Source organism: Dreissena polymorpha, chromosome 2, assembly GCF_020536995.1.
Source record: "Dreissena polymorpha isolate Duluth1 chromosome 2, UMN_Dpol_1.0, whole genome shotgun sequence".
Lineage (NCBI taxonomy): Eukaryota > Metazoa > Mollusca > Bivalvia > Myida > Dreissenidae > Dreissena > Dreissena polymorpha.
The window spans coordinates 65,540,708-65,565,221 of NC_068356.1; the positions used below are offsets into that span (position 1 = coordinate 65,540,708).

General features: G+C 35.8%; 1 protein-coding gene and 1 long non-coding RNA gene across 3 annotated transcripts in view; one reads left to right on the forward strand and one right to left on the reverse strand.

The window, feature by feature from the left end:
- LOC127867377 (uncharacterized) overlaps positions 1 to 24,514 on the reverse strand; it is a 186,051-nt gene that overhangs the window by 87,814 nt on the left and 73,723 nt on the right. For both annotated transcript variants that reach the window (XM_052408477.1, XM_052408476.1), the window contains exon 25: positions 23,217 to 23,329. In XM_052408477.1, coding sequence (XP_052264437.1) covers positions 23,217 to 23,329 — 113 coding nt within the window. The remainder of the gene's footprint in view (positions 1 to 23,216; positions 23,330 to 24,514) is intronic.
- On the forward strand, positions 73 to 1,307 carry LOC127867403 (uncharacterized). Its single transcript, XR_008043486.1, has 2 exons — positions 73 to 169; positions 516 to 1,307. It is a non-coding gene; the product is annotated as an uncharacterized LOC127867403 (long non-coding RNA).

Sequence of the window (24,514 nt, forward strand, 5' to 3'; positions counted from 1 at the left end):
TGCAATGCAGATGCTTATAAATTAAGTTTTTTATGTAACTTATTGTAATGAACAGACCAATTTCAGGGTGATGAATGTCCCCCATATAGCAAAATTCAACTTGAGTGGGCATCCACAACCAAATGCTGGAAAAAGCTTCAAACAGACTGCAGTGTATTCTGTCTTCAAGGTACGTCTGGGCTTGCACTAAGTAACTGTACATTAAATTCATATTTGTTCGTTATTATGTAAAATAATCACTTATGGGAAGTATCTTAGTTTTGGGGCCAATATAATATGTTATGAAATACATATGAATTTTAAATATTACTTTTGTCTTGTTTAATTTACCCCAGATAGATGTCCTACAGAACAATATCAGACCAATCACCATGCAGTAGCCTAACAAAACCAGACATTTCAGTCCTTTTCCTGTTGTCAGAACCCAATATATATTGATTATAGATTCGCTTTTATAATAGTTTGAATGTAAATAACTCTTTACTATAGACCTTTTTAAGATTTTTATTCCCTAGAGCACATGTGAACAGTTTACCTCATACCAGAAAGGACCCAGAGACAGTGCATGGTGTTCAATATTCTCAAATATGCGCCAGAAAGGAAAATGGCAGTGTGTTGAAGACATTGACAAACAATTTGAAAACTAGACTTTGTGCTAAGCCTGGCAGTCTGTGGCTGATGACATTGTTTGTAGTCTCTCATGTTTGCTTACACTTATAATAACCTTTGTAAGACCTCAGTTCATGAACTCATGAAGAATTATAGTTCATGAACTATTCACTGACAGTCCGTGAACAGAAAATGGGCCATTGAAAAATGGAAGGAAAGTGTTCATGAACTGTTCATGAACAGCAAAACCCTAAAGAACTTTTCAAGAACTGTGTTGTTCATGACCTGTTCAAGAACACTTCATACCATTGGTGTTCATGAAAAGTTCATGAACACTACATGCCATAAGGGTTCAAGAATAGTTCATGAACACTTCATGCCATTAGGTTTCAAGAATATTTCATGAACACTTCATGCCAATAGTGTTCATGAACAGTTCACGAACTAAAATTTCAAGAACATTTCACAGACGTGGCCCATTTTCTGTTCACTGACTATTCGTGAACTATTCATGAACTCGGTTCACGAACAGTTCATGAACAGTTCACGAATTATTCGTGAACTGCAGAACAACATTTCGCAGGGGAGTATTTGACATGATTATCAGTGTGAGCGTTGCTAGTGATCTTCAATCATAAACTTGTATCTTAAATGAAAATATTGCATGTTTTGTTATTAATTAAAATGCTTATAATTTATTATGTATCACCTTTAAATATCTGTTGCATATTTTAATGATAACAAGCTCTAAAGCAGTTTGAGGACCTTTTTAATGAAGTACATTGTTTTTACTCACTTAACTTCAACAGAATTGAATAATATTATTTTTTTTGTTTTTGTAAGCAGCACCTTCACAATTTTTACCATGTTTACAAACTGTTGAAGAAGTTGTATTGGTGAATAAGTTTTCATGCCCCCGAAGGTGATCGCACTGTCAGTCTGTCTGAAATTCTGTCACACTTTGCGTTAAGGTTTCGAAAAATGGTCATAACTTTTGCAATATTGATCATAGCAACTTGATATTTGGCTTGCATGTGTATCTCATGGAGCTGCACATTTTGAGTGGTTAAAGGTTAAGGTCATCCTTCAAGGTCAAATAAAAAATCAAAGCGGCGCAGTAGGGGGCATTTTGTTTCTGACAAACACATCTCTTGTTCACATTGCATTTTCAGTTATTTGGTATTTCCAGTGTGTGCATCAAATTTTATTTGATATAACTTGTACTGGTGTGGAAATTATTTGGAATGGAATGTAAAAGAGTTAAGGGCATGTCATGTTAAACTTAAGGACCTAGAAGTAAAGACCTATTCAAGTTTAAAATAGCCTGTAAATGACTGCAAGCCCAGGCGAAATACAGGCCATATGACCATGGTCGACCATGGTCATATGACCATGGTAGTCCATGGTCAACCACGTTTTGTTAAATGGCACCACGGTCTTTGACCATGGTCGACCATGTTATTTGACCATGGTCAACCATGGTATTTGACCATGGTCAACCATGGTATTTGACCATGGTTGACCATGGTCATGATGACCATGGTCAAAGACCGTGGTGCCATTTAACAAAACGTGGTCTACCATGGTCATATGACCATGGTCGACCATGGTTTAACCATGGTAGACCATGGTCATATGGCCTTCATTTCGCCTGGGTAGGCCGATTGGTTATGGACGAAAAGATTTTTAAAGTTTTCACAAAATAGACCATGAAGGATGACCTTGACCTTTCACCACTCGAAATGTGCAGCTTAATGAGATACACATGCATGCTAAATATCAAGTTGCTATCTTCAATATTGCAAAAGTTATGGCCTAAGTTAAAGTTTTCGGACTGACGGACAGACAGACAGACATACGGACAGACTGACAGACAGTTCAACTGCTATATGCCACCCTACCGGGCCATAAAAATTACCTATGTAAAAGTGATTCAGTCCCACATTGTGCAATGTTTGTATAAACTATAAACAGTGCTTTATTAGATTGGTACATATGCATTCCATGTTACCAGATACTTGATCAAAAGCCAACTTTAAAACGACAGACGCCAGCATGCACCTTTAGAGAAAGGCCATGCACAGAGTACTTTCATAGGGGATGTGTTAGACAGAGTCCAAAAGCCTTTTCACATTACTTTGAATTCTTTTTTGTTTGTTCAGTTTTGTTTGATTGATTGATTGATTGATTAATTTATTTCAATATATAATGGCAGAATACATGTCAATAATCACAAGGTTTTAATATGTTTATAATGTAAACAATGTGTCCATGAAATAATACGTTAAAAAACCGTCTCATTGATATAAATGGTTTCCATTTATCATTTGCATCAAAATTGAAAATACACCATTACGGAAGTATAATTCCACATTGTCATGTTATAAAAGTACCAGTTGATTGCTTACATAACTTCTCAGCAATACCCAGTTTCTGAAATCTCATTTTGTCAGCTAATGGATCTGGGTGTTTTTATACACGGTCAACATGCAACATTGCAATAAGGCCACTCATCATGGGGATGCAATGTAGGAAATGAAGAAAATTTAATACAGCACTCTTGTGATATTTTATTGTAGAGTGTTAATGGAATTGATGATGAATTAATTTATATGAGTGGCAACTTTATGTATCCTTCCTTTGAAACAACTTGTTGATGTCATTTTTATACACTGTAAGCTTTTAAAACAAAAAAAAGACAAAATAGAATATAATGTCTCACACAGAGGTTAATCATTTGTATACCCAATAACATACATTTATAATTTTCTATAAAAATAAAATACATTATTATTTGGTCAAATTATGTGTGAGATTGATTTTTTTTCTTTTAACTAAACCTAATGTTAAAGTATTTTAGTTGCTTTGTTTTACCATGTTTATTTTTGTGTTTTACGTTCAAACCAGACAGACGGTCATTGCAGTGAAAGAGTGGATATGGTTCCAGCCTTCGGATTGAACGATTTTAGCCTCAATCCCTTCTCTAGAAGCAATCAAAGAATCTTTCCTGAATACACCGAGTACTAGTACCGAGTCTACTCTGGAAAAATGTTTCATGTAAAGAATCTCTAAATAAGTGCTTGGCTTTTATTGAAATCCAGCTCAAAATATAAAAGAGGTTTAAAATACCAAAATAATAGATGTAAATTGTAATAAGCCTCATCATTTGAGGTAAAATTTCTAATGAATACACAACTTTTGGTGCTATCTTTTTTATCCATTTTTAGCAAAAGTTACTTTGATCTGACACAACTCATGGCCCCAAATGTTCCATCTGGCTAGGGCTATATGCCAGCTAAAGAAAAAGTTATTTTATGCAAACAGTAACTTAAATTGCCCAAGTACAAAAAGAACAATAAGGGACATAATTCTGTTAAATTATACCTCAGATTTACTGGCTTTGGAAGGTGTCCTCACATGATGATCACAAAATTAATACATGTGTGAAGTTTTATTTGAATATAGATAGAAGTTACAGAGACATATACAGTACAGCCAAAGCGGCACAAACATAATCCGCGGCTACGCCACGGCCAGATTATTAGTCCGCGGCGGCCGAATCGTGTGTTCACGCGGCGTATCGCCGTGGCACTCGGCATCGATCCGCGCAACGACGCCGAGTCTGTATTAACCTCGCGTACTTTCGCGGAGTAAATCCGCCGCATACGTACGCGGCGGATCGAGTGAAAAGATATCCACCTACATGTACATACATGTATGTGTAGCGTAGAATTAATTACGCGCAACTGTTTATGTTTCGTTCGATTATCATTATTAAATTTGTAATCCGAAACACACTTCCGAATTTTAATGCTAACGCGTCCTTTGGCAAAATCTAGCGTCAAATAAACAGTGCTAAAATATCCTTTGTTTCATAAAAAGCGCGCGAAAATTATGCAGACATGTAGAACGTCGTTTGGAAAGTTTGGGTGTATTTTGTGTTGTATAAATACATGAACATCACGTCAGGCGTAAATCGCGTGTTCAGTGGAGAAAAAAAACGCCCCGATTAGACGTTATTTCATCATCTCTATAAATAGTAACAAATGCCAAAATGTATTTGATACTTAAGGAAATATCGAGAATGTTTGTGTATCGTAAATATTTACCAGCATTTGCTTTAAAACTGGAATATACGGGATTATCGGGTAATTAGTAGCGATATTAACTGTATAATATGAACAAAATAAAACGTGTTTATATACGCATATTCAAACAATAGTTATTATAAGCTGATAATTAACAAAACTACAAATATGTCGTCACCGTCTTGATTATTGATGTGGCTTCAAACTGCTAATTTTCTCAGCTAAAATATAATAGCGGAATCAACATGCAATTAATTTATAAATCCACCATATGCTGGAGCCTTGACCACTTGTATGTGCGAAAACATAATTACGTGACCTTGTTTATGTGTGAAATACATACGCTACGGGCGGGAAACAAACTTAATAATTGGCCAGACACATTAACTATGCTTACATGTATATGCTAATACAATCCGCGCACAATAAATTTATTATGATTTTAATTATTATTATAATTGTTCTTTCAAAATTTGTTAACTACACGTAACTAATAATTAAAAAAAAATATATTCATGATCGCATCGACTCGGCATCATGTCGCGGACCGCGGCATGCCTCGGCGGACAGATGCGAAGTTTCGCGGAAAAATGCGACTTGCCGCCGCATACTGACGCGGCTTCAACGACTGACGCGGCATCGACTCGTTTCGCCTTGCCGCCGCGGATCACGAAATACGTTTGTTCCGCTTTGGCTGTACTGTACTTGTTGCATGCAATCTTTAACCTCAATTTCAACTTGAAAGCAAACCTTATCTTGACTTTTCAAAGTACATTACGGGGCATAGATACTGGTCAGTGACTTAAGGCCCTGAACAGATATGGGACATGCTCTGTGAAAAGAGGGTTTAATGAATGCCACTTTCCGCTTTTATGGTATTTTGCCTTAAAAGAAAGTCTCTTCTTAGCAAAAATCCAGTGAAGGACGACTGCACAGGCTAATCTGGGACGACACTTTACGCACATACATTAAACCCCCTTTTCACAGAGCAAGTCCCATTTGTAAAGTTTTATTTAAATATGTGTATTAAACTTGGATAATATATAGATATGGTATTGTTGCAGGCAAATGTTTACCCTACTTTGTCAGGACCCCTGAGTCAATCAGATAGATGCAAAGCCATGAAAAAAATCACACCCATGCTTATCATTAAACATACACCTTCAGCAAAGAGGAACAAGGGCTGTTTGTAAAACATGCATGCCCCCCTTATGGGCTGTCCGTTGTAGTGGCAGCCATTGTGTGAATACGTTTTTTGTCACTGTGACCTTGACCTTTGACCTAGTGACCTGAAAATCAATAGGGGTCATCTGCGAGTCACGATCAATGTACCTATGAAGTGTCATGATCCTAGGCAAAAGCGTTCTTGAGTTATCATCCGAAAATCATTTTACTATTTCGGGTCACCGTGACCTTGACCTTTGACCTAGTGACCTCATAATCAATAGGGGTCATCTGCGAGTCATGATCAATCTACCCATGAAGTTTCATGATCCTAGGCGTATGCATTCTTGAGTTATCATCCGGAAACCATTTTACTATTTCGGGTCACCGTGACCTTGACCTTTGACCTAGTGACCTCAAAATCAATAGGGGTCATCTGCGAGTCATGATCAATCTACCCATGAAGTTTCATGATCCTAGGCATATGCGTTCTTGAGTTATCATTCAAAAACCATTTTACTATTTCGGGTCACCGTGACCTTTGACCTAGTGACCTCAAAATCAATAGGGGTCATCTGCGAGTCTTGATCAATGTACCTTTGAAGTTTCACGATCCTAGGCCCAAGCGTTCTTGAGTTATCGTCTGACAACCACCTGGTGGTTGGACCGACAGACAGACCGACCGACATGTGCAAAGCAATATACCCCCTCTTCTTCGAAGGGGGGCATAAAAATAACTGAAATGTTGCAGTGGTGTAGTGCATATGGTGTTACGGCCATTGGGAGGTCACGAGTTTGATCCCCACTGTGTGAGCGTTCTTTAGATTTTGCCCAGAGACACCAAGTACTGGTTCTAGTCCCAGAAAATGCACTAAGAGCGCTTCAAATAAGCCTTAGGCTTTCTATGCAATCAAGCTAAAATAAATAGGTTTAAACTAAATAGCTGAAACTTTTCTGTGAATGATAAGCTGAAAACTGTGTCTGATAAATACTTCAGCAACAAAGGCCTACATAACCATCATGCCGTGCTCAAAATCACATTGTACCAGTTTTTACAGGAATAAACAGACATCCCTGCGGAAATGTGCTTCCAGTTTCATCACAAATATCATACATGCAGTATTACGGCAGATAATACCAATCATCAAATAAATCCCTGTGCTGGAAAGGACTTCTGTAATACACTTAGAAATACTGGTTAAGTTCCCTGAAAAAATCTGTCGGGCATACAGAATTCAGGATAAAAACTACATTTGAGATGAGATTCTAGAACAACTTCAACTGATCACTTGTCACATTATTGTGTGTTTATGGCTTACAGGATCATACAATACATCAAATAGAAACGTCTTGGTGTTTCTTCGGAAATAAAACACTTGTTTAGTACTTCATTATTGTCCGTTCATTTGAAATGAAATCTACAAAGATAACTGTGATTAAATCTGAATAAACAGGAGATAGGCACTATCAATAATGAAACTTTGTCTTACAAAACTAAAAATGAAATAACCGTAAAAAATATCACTTTATATGAGCTCCTATTTGGTATTCCTGGTTCAACTACAAAATCTGTTAGATTCTAAAATATTATTTAACTAGAAATGGCGCGGCAGTGGCCGACACGTATCCCCACAATTCATGTTTGACCCAGGGGCGCCCCAGGGTTGGTAATGGGGCCATGCATAGATTGACCGTATTGTCATAAGAGAAGTTCAGTATCAATTAGAAGTGAATCAGTGTAGAAATGAAGAAATTATAGTAAAAGGCCATTTTGGGTGGGCGTGGCCTATGTTGGCGGGTAGCCTCAGGGTTGGTAATAGGACCATACATAGTTGAGATTGACCATATTGTCATAAGAGAGTTTCAGTATCAATTTGAAGTAAATCGGTGTAGAAATGAAGAAATCATAGTAAAAGGCAATTTTGGGTGGGCGTGGCCTATGTGGGTGGGGCGCCCCAGGGTTGGTAATGGGCCATGCATAGTTGAGATTAACCGTTTTGTCATAAGAGAGGTTCAGTATCAATTTGAAGTGAATCAGTGTAGAAATGAAGAAATTATAGTAAAAGGCAATTTTGGGTGGGCGTGGCGCCCCAGGGTAGGTAATGGGGCCATGCATAGCTGAGATTGACCATATTGTCATAAGAGAGGCTCAGTATCAATTTGAAGTGAATCGGTGTAGAAATGAAGAAATTATAGTAAAAGGCAATTTTGTGTGGGCGTGGCCTATGTGGGACCAACCGACCGACAGACCAACATTCAGCAAAACAATATACCCCCTCTTATCTGAAGAGGGGGGGGGGGGCATAAAAATGAGAAAGGTTAATAATGATATTTTGTATTTCAAGCTTTGTGAAAAAAAATACAATTACAACAGCATAGATACATAGATTAGAAAGAAGCAATCAGTTTCACCACCAAATTATAATGATCATCCAATAATATTCTCCAAGAATTAAAACGGTCAAGACTTGATTTCAAGCTTAACATCTCATAAACAAAAGGGGAAGAATTGATTCTGAAATTTCATTTATTCAAGACCTACATAAGCATGGATGACTCTTTTTGCTTAATCCCTATTTGATTCCATCCAATATTCCTTCAGAAACTTGTATGAAATGCCAAGGGAGGTTTAATTGCCAAAAGAGGTTAGTGGGATTTTTATGTTCCAATAACAGCTTTTTTATCCCCCAAATAATACTTATTATCCACTTATTTTTGGTGAGAATTAACTGTATGAATGAGATTATAATTACTCAATAAATTAATAATAAATATTATATCTATTAACGCCAATAAGAAGGTACATCTGGTATTGGAGGAAAGGCATGATTTATGGAGGAATTGAATACAACAGTACTTGTTTTTACAGTTAACTTATTCGTGTTTCTTTTCGAGTACAGAAAGATCAAGGGTATAAATACATGTAATACAGAAGTTTAGCATAAGGAACATTTATTAGTTTTAATATTACTGCCACATTCCAGGGCCTAACATTAAGAAAATGATCAATAAAACTTGTACAGAATATCTTCTTAAGTATGTTGTATTAGAAATATTTACTCCAATAAATAAATAAGAAAGGCAAAAATCAAGGTAATTAAATTTTAAAAGCTCCAGTAAAAATACAAAAATAAAATTTAAAAAAGGAAAAAAAGTAGAGCGCAGCAGGGCTCGAACCAGTGACCCCCGGATTCCTAAAGTTAAAACGCATTAGCCAACTGAGCTATCCTGCCAAACATACATAACATGCGTATTTTATACGTTATATAAGTAATCTTCGAAGTTTCACAAATGTAAACGACAACAACAGAACTCTCCAAATTATTCAATCGTTTCGCATTGCAACGCTTTATAATTTTTAGGTTTTTAAATCGTCAAAAGATGCATATAATGGCTATATTAGACCATGGCAAATGTTCAGTAATACTGTTTCATCACAAATATCATAACTAAACCGAAAATATGCGAATCTGAAGCAACTTTTTTCAATTTTGTCAATTTACCAAACCGTGAAAAGATCCCTTTAAGCTTGCCCATTGAAGAGGTTAGTTATAACACACAAGTTACTGCATAAACAACTTAGTGATAAGTGATAATACAGTCGAAACTGACTTAACGGCCACCTGAATTTACCAGTCACCTGCAGACAACTGTCAGTCTGGAATCCCCCCGACAAAAAAACACTCTATATTACACTTGAATTTAACGGCCACCTCGCCATAACGGCCACTATATACCACTTTGAAATTCATGTTTGACCTGAAATAAACGGTCACGTGTCAGTCTTTTCGAGTCATGAAAATTAAAAACACAGCACATCATTTGAGTTTGTGACACGTTCAAAGTATTTAACGCTAATTAAATGACCGCTAATTAGTACATGGTACTTTCAAGATACAATTGAACCGTTCTATTGGTTTATGACAGCGAATCCGCTTTTTAGACTTGTACAGACATGACGTCAACGGCACGTGACAATCTTTTTTTTCTGAATGAACGAGATGCATGAGTAAACAATTATATCAGCGTTGATAAAGACATTGCTTTAGTTAAACAAGATGAAATTAAATCAATCTATAAGATATTATTCTGTACTATTCAATGTACAGACGTAAGTTACAAATGTATTTCTGTTTATTATGCTTAGTTAACGGCAATGAGCCTTTGTTTTACACTGTATGCAAACGACTGGGTGGGGTTATGACGTAGCAATACTACCAACTGACAAACCATCTTAAAATTGTGATCCGAATTCAAAGGTCACCTGTGGACAACGGTCACTTTGGTCATTTCCCTTGACTGACCACTGTTCTCAGGTTTGACTGTATATCCAGGGGTAGGAAAAAAGGCAGCAGTTCCCACAAACATTAAGCTATGATGTTTCCACTGCAGTTTTCACTATGAGATTCCCACTCTGTATAAACAGCAGAGAAACCTTCTACCAACTTCTCCCTAAATTTAAACAAGTCAATTACACGCTTATTAAGGAACCACGGACATATTTCATAATGACTGTCTTGAGGAGAAGCCTAATAAATACAGCAAATAGGCAACAGAATCCAATAAACGCTTTGATACCCAGATTTATTTTCATGGAAATAATGTTCCGGAACATATTTAATACGATTTCTGTCTCTCTGAGAATAAGTTGCCATTATGTCTGGCTACCGGAGGATCAAACGTCGACAACCACTGTCGAGTAATGGAATCAGGAAGATCCATATTGTCTTACCAAGACCATATATTCTTGTTTATAATCTGTGTGATATACTTAATTATATGCTATATCACTATTAATGCTTCAGAAATCACAGGCATTGGTATATTAGCCAGCAATTTCTGATTTTTATGAGCCTCATTTTAGGAAAACGGAATTTAATGCATGTGCTAAAAGTGTGACCCTGACTTAGAGCATGTATGACTTACTCCTGCCTTTTGCCAATCATCTTTCATCTTAGTGACATTCACATAATGTTTAATTGAAACAAGGCTATTATCAAGCAATATGGTCCCTTACCGGCTCCACCATTGTCCGAAATTCCACCATTGTCAGTTGTTTGTTTTTTATTTTGTTTTTTGTTGCCATAGCAACCAGAATTTTTGACGCAGAAACAAAATGAAATGACGTGCATAATGTCCATATTTCCATCCATCCATGTTTTAAGTTTCATGAAAATATATTAAGAACTTTTAAAGTTATCGCAGGATCCAGAAAACCACCATTTTCAGCAGTATTTCTAGTCTATTTGTTGCCATAGCAACCATAATTTTTTACGTAGGAACAAAATTAAATGACGTGCATAATGTCCATATTGCCATCTATCCATGTTTCAAGTTTTATGAAAAACAAATTAAGAACTTTTAAAGTTATCGCAGGATCCAGAAAAACCTGACTGACGGACTGACGGATGGACAGAGCGCAAACCATAAGTCCCCTCCGGTTAAAAACCGGTAGGGGACAATAATAACATTCTCACATATATATTATGTCCAGAAAATCTATTTAATTTTTTGTACAAGGGATAAAAAATATGATATGATATTGATTAACACATTTTTGCTTCTGAGTAAATAGCTACATGGTATATTTTGTCAATATGTTTGTTTTTGAAGGGGTACTTAGAAATTGTCTAATAATTACATCTTCAAGTTGTTTCTTAGGAAGGAAAAAGTTGCTAATAATATAAATTAATTCATCAGCCAATTCCATTAAGAACTTACTATAAAATACCACAAGAGGGCTGTATCAAATTTTCTTCATTTCCTACACCCCATCCTCAAGATGACTGGCCTTACTGCTGTACTGTGGCATGTTCAATGTACATAAAACCCTGAAGTTCCAAGCTGACAAATTCCTGGGTTTCAGGAACATATGGAATGGTATTTAGGTAAAAATTACATCATTGGTGGTGAATATTTACATTATGACTGATGTTTATTCTAATATGCTTCATGACAATTCCAACATGCTTGTTGTCTATTTGTTTATACTTGATGATTGTTGCAACATAACATCATTCATGATGAATATTTACATTATGCGTGATGTTTATTCTAACATGCTTCATGATAATTCCAACATGCTTGTTCTGAGACTTTTCGGTTATACTTGATGATTGATGCAACATGCTTGGTGACTATCCGATGTTTGTGTGTTCATTATTCCTGAAACCAGTCGTAATCGATTATGCCACTAAGCGTCATTAACAACAGCAGTAAGCAGAATGCAACTTAGCAGAATGTAAGTTACCAAATTATGACAACAGGTGGCGTGCGTTTATTTTCTGTATGTTGAATAAATTTCTTTTCGGAAAAAAGCGAAAATATCCGAATCATTTTGACTAGTATTCTGAATAAGCTGAATTAGTTCCTTTTATTATATAATCTCCACTAAACCAAATACGTTTATTATTGCCATGAAGACCAGTAGGCCTACACAAGAAATTGACTGCCGTGAATGTTTTTGATATTTGTAAGTTGCAGTTGGTACTCAAGAAAATATACATGTATTTTACTCAGGACACAACGGAGCTGATGAGTTGGTGATGTTCGTTTTGACATCCGACGCATATAAATTTATGAATGAAAGGTTAATGAATGTTGACGTCGCTCTTGGTTACTAGAAAAATTCCCACGAACTGATAGCGTTTTTTAAAGGTGTATGTCCAGCGCATGTGCCGGGAAAACAGGGCTTAATGTATTTTGTTTGTTCAGCTCTACAATATTTATATCAAATCTGTATGAAAAAATGTCGGTGATCATTATTCCGGTGTTTATTTTTAAAAATATTGAGGCATTCATTGGGCCACGACTTTTATATTTCTTGGTTTACAAAACCGCCGACCCTAATTTTTGGAAAATGGGAAAAAAAATAAAATCGGAAAATCGTCTTTTTTTTAAATATTTTATTCCCGACCGCACTGCAAAACGAGCGAAACGAGAAAAAAAAACGATCCGGTTTGAGTACGGTTGCGAATAAAATCAAGTAAGTACAATCAACCATTGGTTCACATATATTGCAGAGATCGGGATATTTTTCAATGTGACACATTATGTACCAGTCCTTTTATGGGCACTTCTCAAAATTTATTTCGGGTAAAAATTACAGACAATCAGATAATCAGCGTCAGTCAAATGTCGACCCCATCAAAATTTATTTCCGTGTCTGTGACGCAACTATATTGTTTAACATGTTAATTATATTAAACAAACCCGATAGTATTTGATAATTAGTATAAATAATCCAATAAAACACTGCCATTATTTACGATATATGTGTTTAGGAATTTTGTAAACACGTCCGCCATAGTTTATAGGAACTGTACAGAAAGTTTGGAAATCGGAACAAATCGGTATATCTCGGAAAATCATTGATAAATGTATTTGTCGTTTCAATGCTTAGGGCCGAGTAATTTCGGCAAATCGGAACTCAACTTGTGTAAAACACTAGCTCAATTAACCGTTAAACTCCGCCTCCGTTCTCTGCAAAAGATTCGAAGGCGGAGCTATGCACGTGCTTTTATTAAATTGGAGGATTGCAATTGAGAAACAAACACACGATTGGTTCGGCATGTTGATTGCTAGACAAAGGAAGCCAATTTTTTCGGCGCGAAATTTGTCGCTTAATTGCTTCCGACAGAAAGCGGCTTTCCTTTGATGACGTCAAACTGTCAATTCACACAGACTGCACATTTTCGGAAGACTTTAACTGACTCCTTGTTTACAATTCCAGTAAAAAAAAACACTTGCTAACATTAAACTTTGGATTAAATTATCAAAATAAAGCAAAAGCGAAGTTGACAAATATGATTGAATTAATTCGCGTCAGTTCAAATAAGACGTTTTGCGTTGTAAATCAACGAGTTTTCATGACAACAACAACTTTAACAAACATTACAGCGACGACGCATGGATCGATCTACCTCGATTTTTTTTTCATGTACGATCTCATAAGTCGAGTAAGAGCAAACACATACCGGGTAATTTGTGTATGAGTAGTTTATCTTATATAAGATTTATGCAACGGGCATCGCATTGCGTAATGGTGCGCATCCAATTTTGGAAATGAAGCGCAGTTTTTCGTTTTAATGGGAGAAGAACGCATGTCATGTAATGGAGTGTTTAAAATTGCCTGATGTTACATAAGGTGCTGTTAGGACTCATTTCATTTGAAGATATAGAGGTGTTTCATTGCATAATTTGATTTTTTGTCTCTGTGTTAAGGTTATAAAAGATATGTTGTCTTTGTTCTGATGTTATTAGTATTAACTTTTTTTTCCAATGATGTTTTTTTTTTTTTTTTTTTTTCGACCGCCCGATGGACCATTTTCAAAATAATTTTTGTAAACCAATAAAAAAAAAAGTCGAGGCCTTAATTATAGATCTAGAACACAGCATTTATCCGTATATAAAAAAAAACACCGGCCGTATTGCATATTAGTTCAGAGACATGACATTATTTCGAAAGAAAGCAATAAGAGGTTCAATTCTATAGCAAGTCTCGATGCGCACGCTTACGCTTTTACTTCTCGTATATATTTGACTCTTATGAATCTTTGCAAATACCTAGTGCTGATGTTGCTTAATCTAAATTAAGTCATGCAGCTATATGTATTTTAATGACCAACAGCTCTTTCATATGTGAAAGAGACTGACACGAAATACCTACCCATCTATAATAGAGTTTAATATATGCACTTCAATATTATAGTTTTATAGCATTTTATGTGGTACAACATAAGTGTACTTTTTTAAATTTGAAATTATGTAATGGATTTCCTCTCAATATACATGCAGAGTTCCAGATAACTTTTTCAGCAAAATCTTGGTTTTCACTCTATTAAAAATCCAGCCTTAAAGTTAATTATTAATTCCTTTTTACCAATAAGTATAATTTTTGGCACATCAGCATTTAGGTTTATAGTCAAAGAAAAGCTCATGACAAACGTCGGGTTACAGCAGACTTTTTGCGAAAAAGGGACCAGATAATGGAAAACGTTCGATTTTTTGACTGTTTTAAAGATGGTCTGTAATTTATAATAATGTTTAAATGCTGTTGATTTCATAATTTTAATAAGGGCCTATACGAGTGAGAACTCATTGATGAAATGTTTAATATGCATTGATATTGAGTTTTATGCATGATCACAAATTTTGAATTCGTATTTTTTTTTTAGTTGGTCGCGTTATCGGCCGACTAAATATACAGAGCATATTTTGCAAATTAGTATATGCTTAGAAGCCTTAGCTACGGTAAGAATTGCAACTCACTGCAAAAGAGCGATAACCGCTGCCTGTCTGCACTGCAGCTTGTTAGACGATATTTGCAAGTCTAGTGTTTTTCATTGAAATCTGTACATATTGACTGCTTTCTGTTAAAACGGGACTTAATGCATGTCAAATAAGATTAACATGTGCAAACTGATTAGCCTGTGCAATGCGCAAAAGCTAATAAAGGAAGACAACAGCGAACAACTTCATTGCCTTCAGCGCTTTGATTCAATGTGTAACAGTACACACATAATTTAAGTCTACTTTTTTACTTAATTTAAATCAATTTTTACAACTTTAAGCGTCTTATCTGGAGCTTTGCATGCATGTTTTAGTAGCATATATTGAAATATATCCACAGTGTTTTTTTTGTTATTGAAGGTAAATTACTGTACAAAAATTATGGTTAGTCATCAACAAAAAAGTTACGTCTACAAACACGTGGTTAATTTCGGTTCAGTCGCAAATATCACACTAATGGGCGCAACTTCTGCTTTAACATAAAATTTCCGTTATACGCCGTAAATTGACGTAGTCGTCCGTAGCATTTCGGAACGATTGACATTGTATTATGCATGATTGTATGTTGCTTTGTTCTTGGGTAAAACACACATCTTGCCATCACGTTAATTTATTGAAAGCATCATCAATGTTTGATTCCATTATGCACTGCGCCTATTGCACAAGTCTCTATGCACAAACCAACATACACATACCCAGCATACAATTTATGAACAAGAATGTTGAATTTGTACACATGAATGATACCATTAAGCAGAATGTAAATAGACATCGGTCATCAGGCAAGATATAAGTGTCATCAAACATGAACAGGTGTCTACATACAAATTGAAAGTACCATCAAGAATCATGGCACAGTCATAAAGAGGGATGTAATTTTTACCTTACCTAAATACCCTTCCATAGGAACAGGTTATTGCTGGGAATTTATTTTCTTTGGGTTACAATCAAATGATGCTTATGTAACATACAAATGGGGAATCATACCTCCATGATGATGTGATTCCATTTTTATGAAAATGACAGACAGGACATCATTTACATAAAGACAGTTTTAACTTATTGTCACTTATTGTCAATGTAAGTTCCATTTTATTTAAATAACTCAACATGACCAACAACTGCAGCAACAAAATAATTTTCTGATATTGTAAAGTTATCATCATAAAAACACTTTAACATGGAATCCCCATAGTGGTGAACCCATTTCTTCCTCCCACTGTCTGCAGTCCAATCATCTGCAATAAACACAACCACCTGCTGAGACTCACCAGAAACCATGGCAACCTCACTGTCTCCGCTTAATGGCACACCAGCAGACACTTACAGAAGCAGACGATTAATGAGCGAGATTGCTGCAGTTTGACAACTCATTTTCCCCACCATTTCACAAGACATGAAGCAGGTTCCTTCCATAGCAATCCATATACTTAAACAAGTACTTCGTAAAAAGCTCTTGATTTCTCGTGTGTGTATTTAACCCTTTACCACTAAGATACGTATTTTGAAGCCTTTGTAGTCCCTTACAAATTTAAATTTAATTAAAGACCTTTCTTATTTGATTTAAGTTTTAAAGGCTTCATTTTCAACCCTTAGATACTGCCATATATGCCATAATTTTTCAGACCAATTTCGGGACATTGAGTTAAATTGTCCGGGACTTTTGCCGATTTTCCGGGACATGTATAAAATGTTGCGATATTTATAGACATATGCATTTTTGGTACGTTTTTTTTGTTTCGCATCGTTAATTGCAAAAGTTCGAAAGCCTATCCGAAATACACTTGCACAATTTACATCAAATTAAACATTACTACTTCCGTTATTAGATACAAGCCACGTGTTTTCAGTGTAAGCGTTCTAAACATAGATGGTGACATCACTGCGTTATTGTTATTAAGACCGGTGTGTAACGCGTAGTTTTTATATGCTTACTTTTTTACTCAACTTCTTTGGCGGTGAAACGTGCGAACATAAACTGCTTTTAATTTTTTACTCTGCGATGTTGGACTTCAGATGTGTGAACAACTATCCTTTGCCATTACGCAGCGGGAAATAATGACGTAGTAGATTAAAGTCAATTAACAACCACATTAAACAATGCCGCCTTTTCGGTTTGACCGCGAACGTGAGACAATGGATATGATAACAGGACCCCTGTTAATTGATCGATTTTGACACATAGCGTAGTCTGCCTATTCGGGTAGGGATTGTCATGGAGACACTGCAGATCTACACAGATTTGAGGTGCAGTTAAGCCTAAGTCTTAGGCTAAGATAAGGTACATGTATATATGGATTTTGTAAATTCCAGGACATTTGACAGACTTCCGGGACAGCGGGACAAGCTCTTCATTTCCGGGACTGTCCCGGACAATCCGGGACGTATGGCATGTATGGATACTGCACATGATGAGCAGCAAACAGCATAAAACCTGAACAGACTGCAAGTTACTTTCTGGCTGTTCTGGTTTTCTGCTGGTTGCAAAAGCCATTTTCACACTGCTTCTTATGGGGAAAAGGATTAAAGAAGATTTACAACATGTTATCACCAACTGTTATTCTCAGCCATAAAGGCCAAATAAACACATAGGGGACATGTATGATTTGATTGAGAAACAGTAGTTTTTATTTATATCATGAAAAAAGTATATTAGCCTTCCATCTGGTGAAATATTGCTCAATCGATGTGCTTAAAATGTAGTCCAAGATTAGCCGTTGTAGACTGTGCAGGCTTATCAGTAATTGAATACCTGTAGTACTCTGAAATGGTGATTTGCATGATTACCTTAACCCTTTGCATGCTGGGAAATTTGTTGTTTGCTAAAATGTCTTCTGCTGAATTTCTAAAATTAGCATTTTCTTTGATTTTTTTTCAAAGAATACTATCAGAATAGCAAACAGTTTGGATCCTGATGAGACGCCACGTTCTGTGGCGTCTCATCTGGATCTAAACTGTTTGCAAAGGCCTTCAAAATTTGGTTCCAGCACTGAAAGGGTTAACAAAGGTCAGATTCAGATGAAGTCATAGGGGAAGAAATTTCTGTCCACTGATTTTAAACAATGGGATACGTAAAAATAAAACATCAGCTTTTATTTTACAACAAGATTTGTTTCTCTTTCAATTTTGCACACCACAGGATGCTATTTTAACAGAAATAATTTCAAGTGAATTCAGTAATGCTTGTTGTTTTGTTTCCTAACTTTGAACAATCTTAAATTGTTGCTGAATGTTTTTATTTCAATTGCAATATATTCTGCACAAACACAGTGTCGTTAACTGAAATTTAATTTACAACACTTTACTATTGGATCAGTAGTTCACGATTTTTTCACATGTAACATGCCTTATTAAGAACGGTCCATCTTCCTTTACCATTCAGAAACTGGAATTGCTTTTTAATTTATATCAGCCATTCCTAATTCTTTTTTTTTACTAAATTGTCAATTGCCAAGTTTTATTGTTATTAATTCTTTTGATTAACTTCATTTTTTTTGAAGCCATTTAAAAGAGTCAGCAAATGAATAACAAGAATATTTTCAATGACCTTGCTCGAATAAAAAGGTGCAAGAAGACAACTCAAACTTTTCAATGAATAGTCAGCTTAAAATGTGTCTGAAAGCTACTTAAGCAAGGATGCCCTCATTACATTTTTACCGTGCTCTAATTTACACTGTACAACTTTGTACTGAAATAAACAGACACCCCTCAGGAAATTTTCTTCCAGTTTTCACCACAAATATCAAACTTTTGAAATCAGAGAGTATTACAGCAGATACCAATAAATCCCTGTGCTTCAAAGACCTATGTAATACTCTAAAAAAACTGGTTAACTTAAAAAACCCGTCTCCCATACAAAGTTCTGGATATCAACTACATTTAAGATAGAATGAATTTGACTGATCACTTGTCAAATTGTTGTTTGTGTATGGCTTACAAGATCATAAAACATATCAAATAAAAAAGTCTTGGTGTTTCTTCTGAAATAAAACACTTTAGTACTTCATTATTGCCATTCCACTAAAAAATCTGAATAGATAACATAGATCAAAGCTGAATAAAAAGGAGCTCTATTAGAAAGGAAACTATGTCTTACAAAACTCAGAAAGTTATAAGCTGGACGGTATAAGTATTACCCATCAAATTTAAATAAGAATGGTTTATAATGATATTTCAAGCTTCATGCAAAACTAAATAATGGATTGAAAAGAAGAAACTAGTTTCACTTCCAGATCATCATACTCATCTAATTAATATTAGGCCAGAATTTCAACAGACAAGAGTTTGTTACAAGAATTGCGTCTTATAAATAAGAGTGGAGGAATTGATTCTGAAATCTTATTTATTCAAGACCTACATCTGCAAGGTTGGTTAATCCCTATTTGATTCCATCCTTTATTCCTTTAGGATCTTTTATCAAAATTGCCAAGAGAGAGAGAGGTTAGTGGGATTTTACTTTTTGTTAAATGTTTTTTTACCCCCTAGCAATAATACTCCTCATCCACTTATATTTGGTGAGAATTAAATGTGTATAAATTAGATAATTATTACTCAATAAATGAATAATAAATATCATATCTAATAACGCTGATAAGAAGGTACATCTGAAATTCCAGAAAAGACATGATTTATTGAGGGATTTGATACAACAGCACTTATTTAAACTGCGTTTGTATTCATGTCTTTAATTTAATAACATACAAAGATCAAGGGCTTTATAACATAAAAGCCATATATAAGTTGAGTCTGGAACACATATTAGTTTGTTATTACTACCATATTCCTGTACCTAATATTTAGAAAATGATGAATACAGCTGGTACATAATTGTTTCTGAATTATTGTTTATTAGTAAATATTAACCGCAATACATGAATAAGAAAGTCAAAAATAAAAGTAATTAGACTGGCCAATTAAGAATCTTAGTTATAGTACACAAGTTTTTGTATAAAACTAAGTGATACTTTTTCCAAAGGCAGGAAAACAGACAGAGTTCCGACAAACATGAACACCATACAGCTATGATGTGTCCACTACATTTTTCACTCTTAAGATTCCCCACTGAGTATCAACAGCCCAGTCACCCTCTAAAAAACCTCTATCTAATTTCAAACAAGTCAATTACACGCTTATTAAGGAACCACAGACACATTTCACAATAGCTGTCTCCAGAAAAAAACTCATAAATACTGCAAATAGGCAACAGAATCCAATAAACACTTTGATACCCAGATTTATTTTCATGGAAATAATGTTCCGGAACCTATTTAATAAGATTTCTGTCTCCCTGAAAATGAGTTGCCATGATGTCTGGCTACTCGAGGCGCAAACATCGACAACCACTGTCAAGTAATGGAATCAGCAAGATCTGTATTGTCTGATTAAAACCATTTATCCTTGTCTATAATCTGTGTGATCTACGCTATATTACTATTAATGCTTCAGAAATCACAGGAATGGTATATTAGCCAGCAGTTTCTGATTTTATATGAGTGGTGTTCTGAGAAAACTGGGCATAATGCATGTGCATAAAGTGTCGTCCCAGATTAGCCTGTGCAGTCCACACAGGCTAATCAGGGACGACACTTTCAGCCTAAATTGGTTTTTTGCTAAGAAGAGACTTCATTTAAATGAAAAATTGCGGACTGCACAGGCTAATCTGGGACGACACTTTACGCACAAGCATTATGCACAGTTTTCTCAGAACGTGAAACATACGAGTCTAGCTCTGGGAAAAATGGGTTTTAATGCATGTGTGTAGTGTAGTCTAAGATAAGCCTGTGCAAACCGCACAGGCTAATCTGGGACAGCACTTAACGCACATGCATGAAACCCCCTTTTCACAGAGAACGGTCCATAATTATGTTCTTTAAAAGGACACAATGTTCAGTAAGTGGGTTACAATGTTTTTGTGCCTTGAAAAAATACAGGGTCATCAAACAGTAATGAAGTATTAAGTTTGCCATGAAAACAAATGGCAATCTTAAGACCAACTTTATTCCACAACTCAATAATTTTAATCATTTAACTGAAAGTGTTGACTTTGACATAGAAATGGTATTACTGCCTCATAAAGGCTGCACATTGACCGAATACCACAAATATTAAATGCAAGTTCCTTGAAAATATTCAGAAAATAAAGAGCCAACATGAAAAGAGAGCTAACACATTCAACTTTCAAGTGTCACCTTGACCTTGGGTTTGCAGGACTGGCTTTTGCCCTCTGCCTATGGTCTAAATGAGCGAAACAATTGGACAAAATCCAACAAAGGATATCGGGAATATGGAGCATACACACAAATGGAGGCTGAAACCTTGTGACCTTGACATTGAGATGACAAGAAAGACCAAACCTTTCTGCCTATTGTCTAATTGACCCTCTAAAATATGAGCAGTCCCAATCTGGTGGCTCCAATATAGTTACATGTGACCTTTACCTAAAGCCCTGTTTGACTGGCTCAAGCCTTTTGCACATCATTCTTTTGACTTAAACATTTGATGCAAGTTTTACAAAAAATCTTTCAAAGGATTAAACAATACATGGAGTGCACAAACAATTTGAATCTCAAACATTTAACCTTCAAGTGTGACCTTGGCCTTGAGCTGTTATGACTGTCTGATGCCTTCTGCACATTTTGAGCCAAGTTTGATTAAAACTTCACAGGTTTAGGAGATATGGAGTGGAAATAAATTAGAGACTCCAACATCCAACCCGTAAAATGACCTTGAGTCATAATGACAGGCTCTCTGGACAATCTTTAAATCACCTTAAAATTTGAGCACAGTTTCATGAAAATGAAAATCCTTGATGATGAAAACAAACAAAAAATGACTGCTCAAATATGTGACCTTTTAGTGTAACTGTGACAATGTCACCTTTCTTTTGCACAACTTCTTAATGACCAAAATGCAGATCAGAAAATAAGTTCCTACCAAAATACAGACAAAACTTATTTTTGCACACACACAAAATGCTAACAAGCACATTTGTTGAATTGATATCCGCCGCCACAAATGTTGTTTATAAATGGGTTCAAATCTCTAGATGTATAATAGATTCCTAACAAAGGGTGACAATTCCTATATAAGAAAGTGTAGGGTTATGGTTTTTGTTCATGGCACTTCTCCCGATTTATATCAATACACACATGAATTTTCATGTAGAAATCTTGTATCATATCTAATATATAGCCCTGAAAATTTACATCATATAAAAGCAACCAATAGCAATAACTGTTATTAAAGAAAGTGTAGGGTTATGGTTCTTGTGCATGGCAATTCTCTTTATTGATACCAAAACACCAATGAAGTTTCATGTTGATATCTCATATAGTTTCCGAGCCCTGACAGACAACAGACTGACAATGCAAATTCTGTATCCCTCCGCCTTTTGCGGTGGATAATCAACAAAAAATGAGTATACCGTCTGCACACCAAATTGAAAATAAACATATGTTGCATTATTTATTACTCAATTAATTGGATTCTTTGAAATGATATTATCATAATGTCATAATACAAGACAAAAACTTGATAACATATAGCTCTGTCCATAAAACTTCTGAAGAAGTGCATTTAATAGATGAGTACCACACACTGACATCCCACTGTATCATTCCCATCAAATGTGCTGTATACAAACAAATAGCTGCAAAACATCTTAATGTCAGAGCATCAATCAAACACTAAGAACTGTAACCTGTAAATTTTTTTATAATAGATGACAATTTGTCACAACCGATCAAGTGTTTGCAAGAACACTACATGGATTGGTGAGCATTTGAAAATGAATTTCCTGGGATAAAAAGCTGATCACTATTAACTCTTTCAGTGCTGGAACCAAATTTTGAAGGCCTTTGCAAACAGTTTGGATCCAGATGAGAGGCCACAGAACGTGGCGTCTCATCAGGATCCAAACTGTTTGCTATTCTGATAGTATTCTTTAAAAAAATTGAAGAAAATGCTAATTTTAGAAATTCAGCAGACAACATTTTAGCAGACGACAAATTTCCCAGCATGCAGTGGGCTAAGGAGAGAAAACTGCTCCATTCACAATCGGCCTACCTGAAATGCCTCACAGGTTTCTCCAGCAGGTCTGTGGTGCGAGCCTTGTACATTTCAAGCTCCTCCGTCTCCATGGTAGCCTCCAGCGCAGCCAGGGCCTGTGCAGGCTGGATCTGAACAACATCAGGTATGCGTTGCTAGTGGATACTACCCAGTATAAAGACTTATGTGGCTGCCATTGATATATTGTAATTGGATTAAAAACCCAACCGTTAATGAGTGCACATACTGTATAAACTATATTCCTCAAAAATGTATTAAGCTATTTAAAACTTGAGTATTTCATAACAATTACAAAGAAACACCAACCTAAACTGCATGTTGTATTACATGTATATAGAAAGTTGATGCAAAAAAATGTCGCCCCTGAAGATTGGACACTTTTGAAAACATAGGCATCAGAGGGGGTAATCACATGACAAACAAGATGGCAACGTCCATGCCGAGACAGGTATTATTTGCCGCTTTAAACCCTTCATAACTTGTATTATTTGTTTAAATGCCGCTCACTTTCCAGCCATGTCAGCAAGAAAGTGATTAGTGTTTATTTGCTCTTTATCCCTACTTAACACTCTGCAAATTTTCTTAGCGGGAGCTGTAATGTTGTGACCCTCTAAAATATTGTGCAGCAAGTAGTCAAGATATAGAGTAACAAGGGCTGTTTGTAAAACATGCATGCCCCCCATATGGGCTGTCAATTGTAGGGGCAGCCATTGTGTGAATACATTTTTTGTCACTGTGACCTTGACCTTTGACCTAGTGACCTGAACATCATTAAGTGTCATCTGCCAGTCATGATCAAATTCAATGTACCTATGAAGTTTCATGATCCTAGGCGTAAGCATTCTTGAGTTATCATCCGGAAACCATTTTACTGTTTCAAGTCACTTTGACCTTGACCTTTGACCTAGTGACCTGAAAATCAATAGGGGTCATCTGCCAGTCATGATCAATATACCTATGAAGTTTCATGATCCTAGGCATAAGCATTCTTGAGTTATCATCCGGAAACCATTTTACTGTTTCGAGTCACTGTGACCTTGACCTTTGACCTAGTGACCTGAAAATCAATAGGGGTCATCTGCCAGTCATGATCAATGTACCTATGAAGTTTCATGATCCTAGGCCTAAGCATTCTTGAGTAATCATCCGGAAACCATTTTACTATTTCGAGTCACTGTGACCTTGACCTTTGACCTAGTGACCTGAAAATCAATAGGGGTCATCTGCCAGTCATGATCAATGTTCCTATGAAGTTTCATGATCCTAGGCCTAAACGTTCTTGAGTTATCATCTGG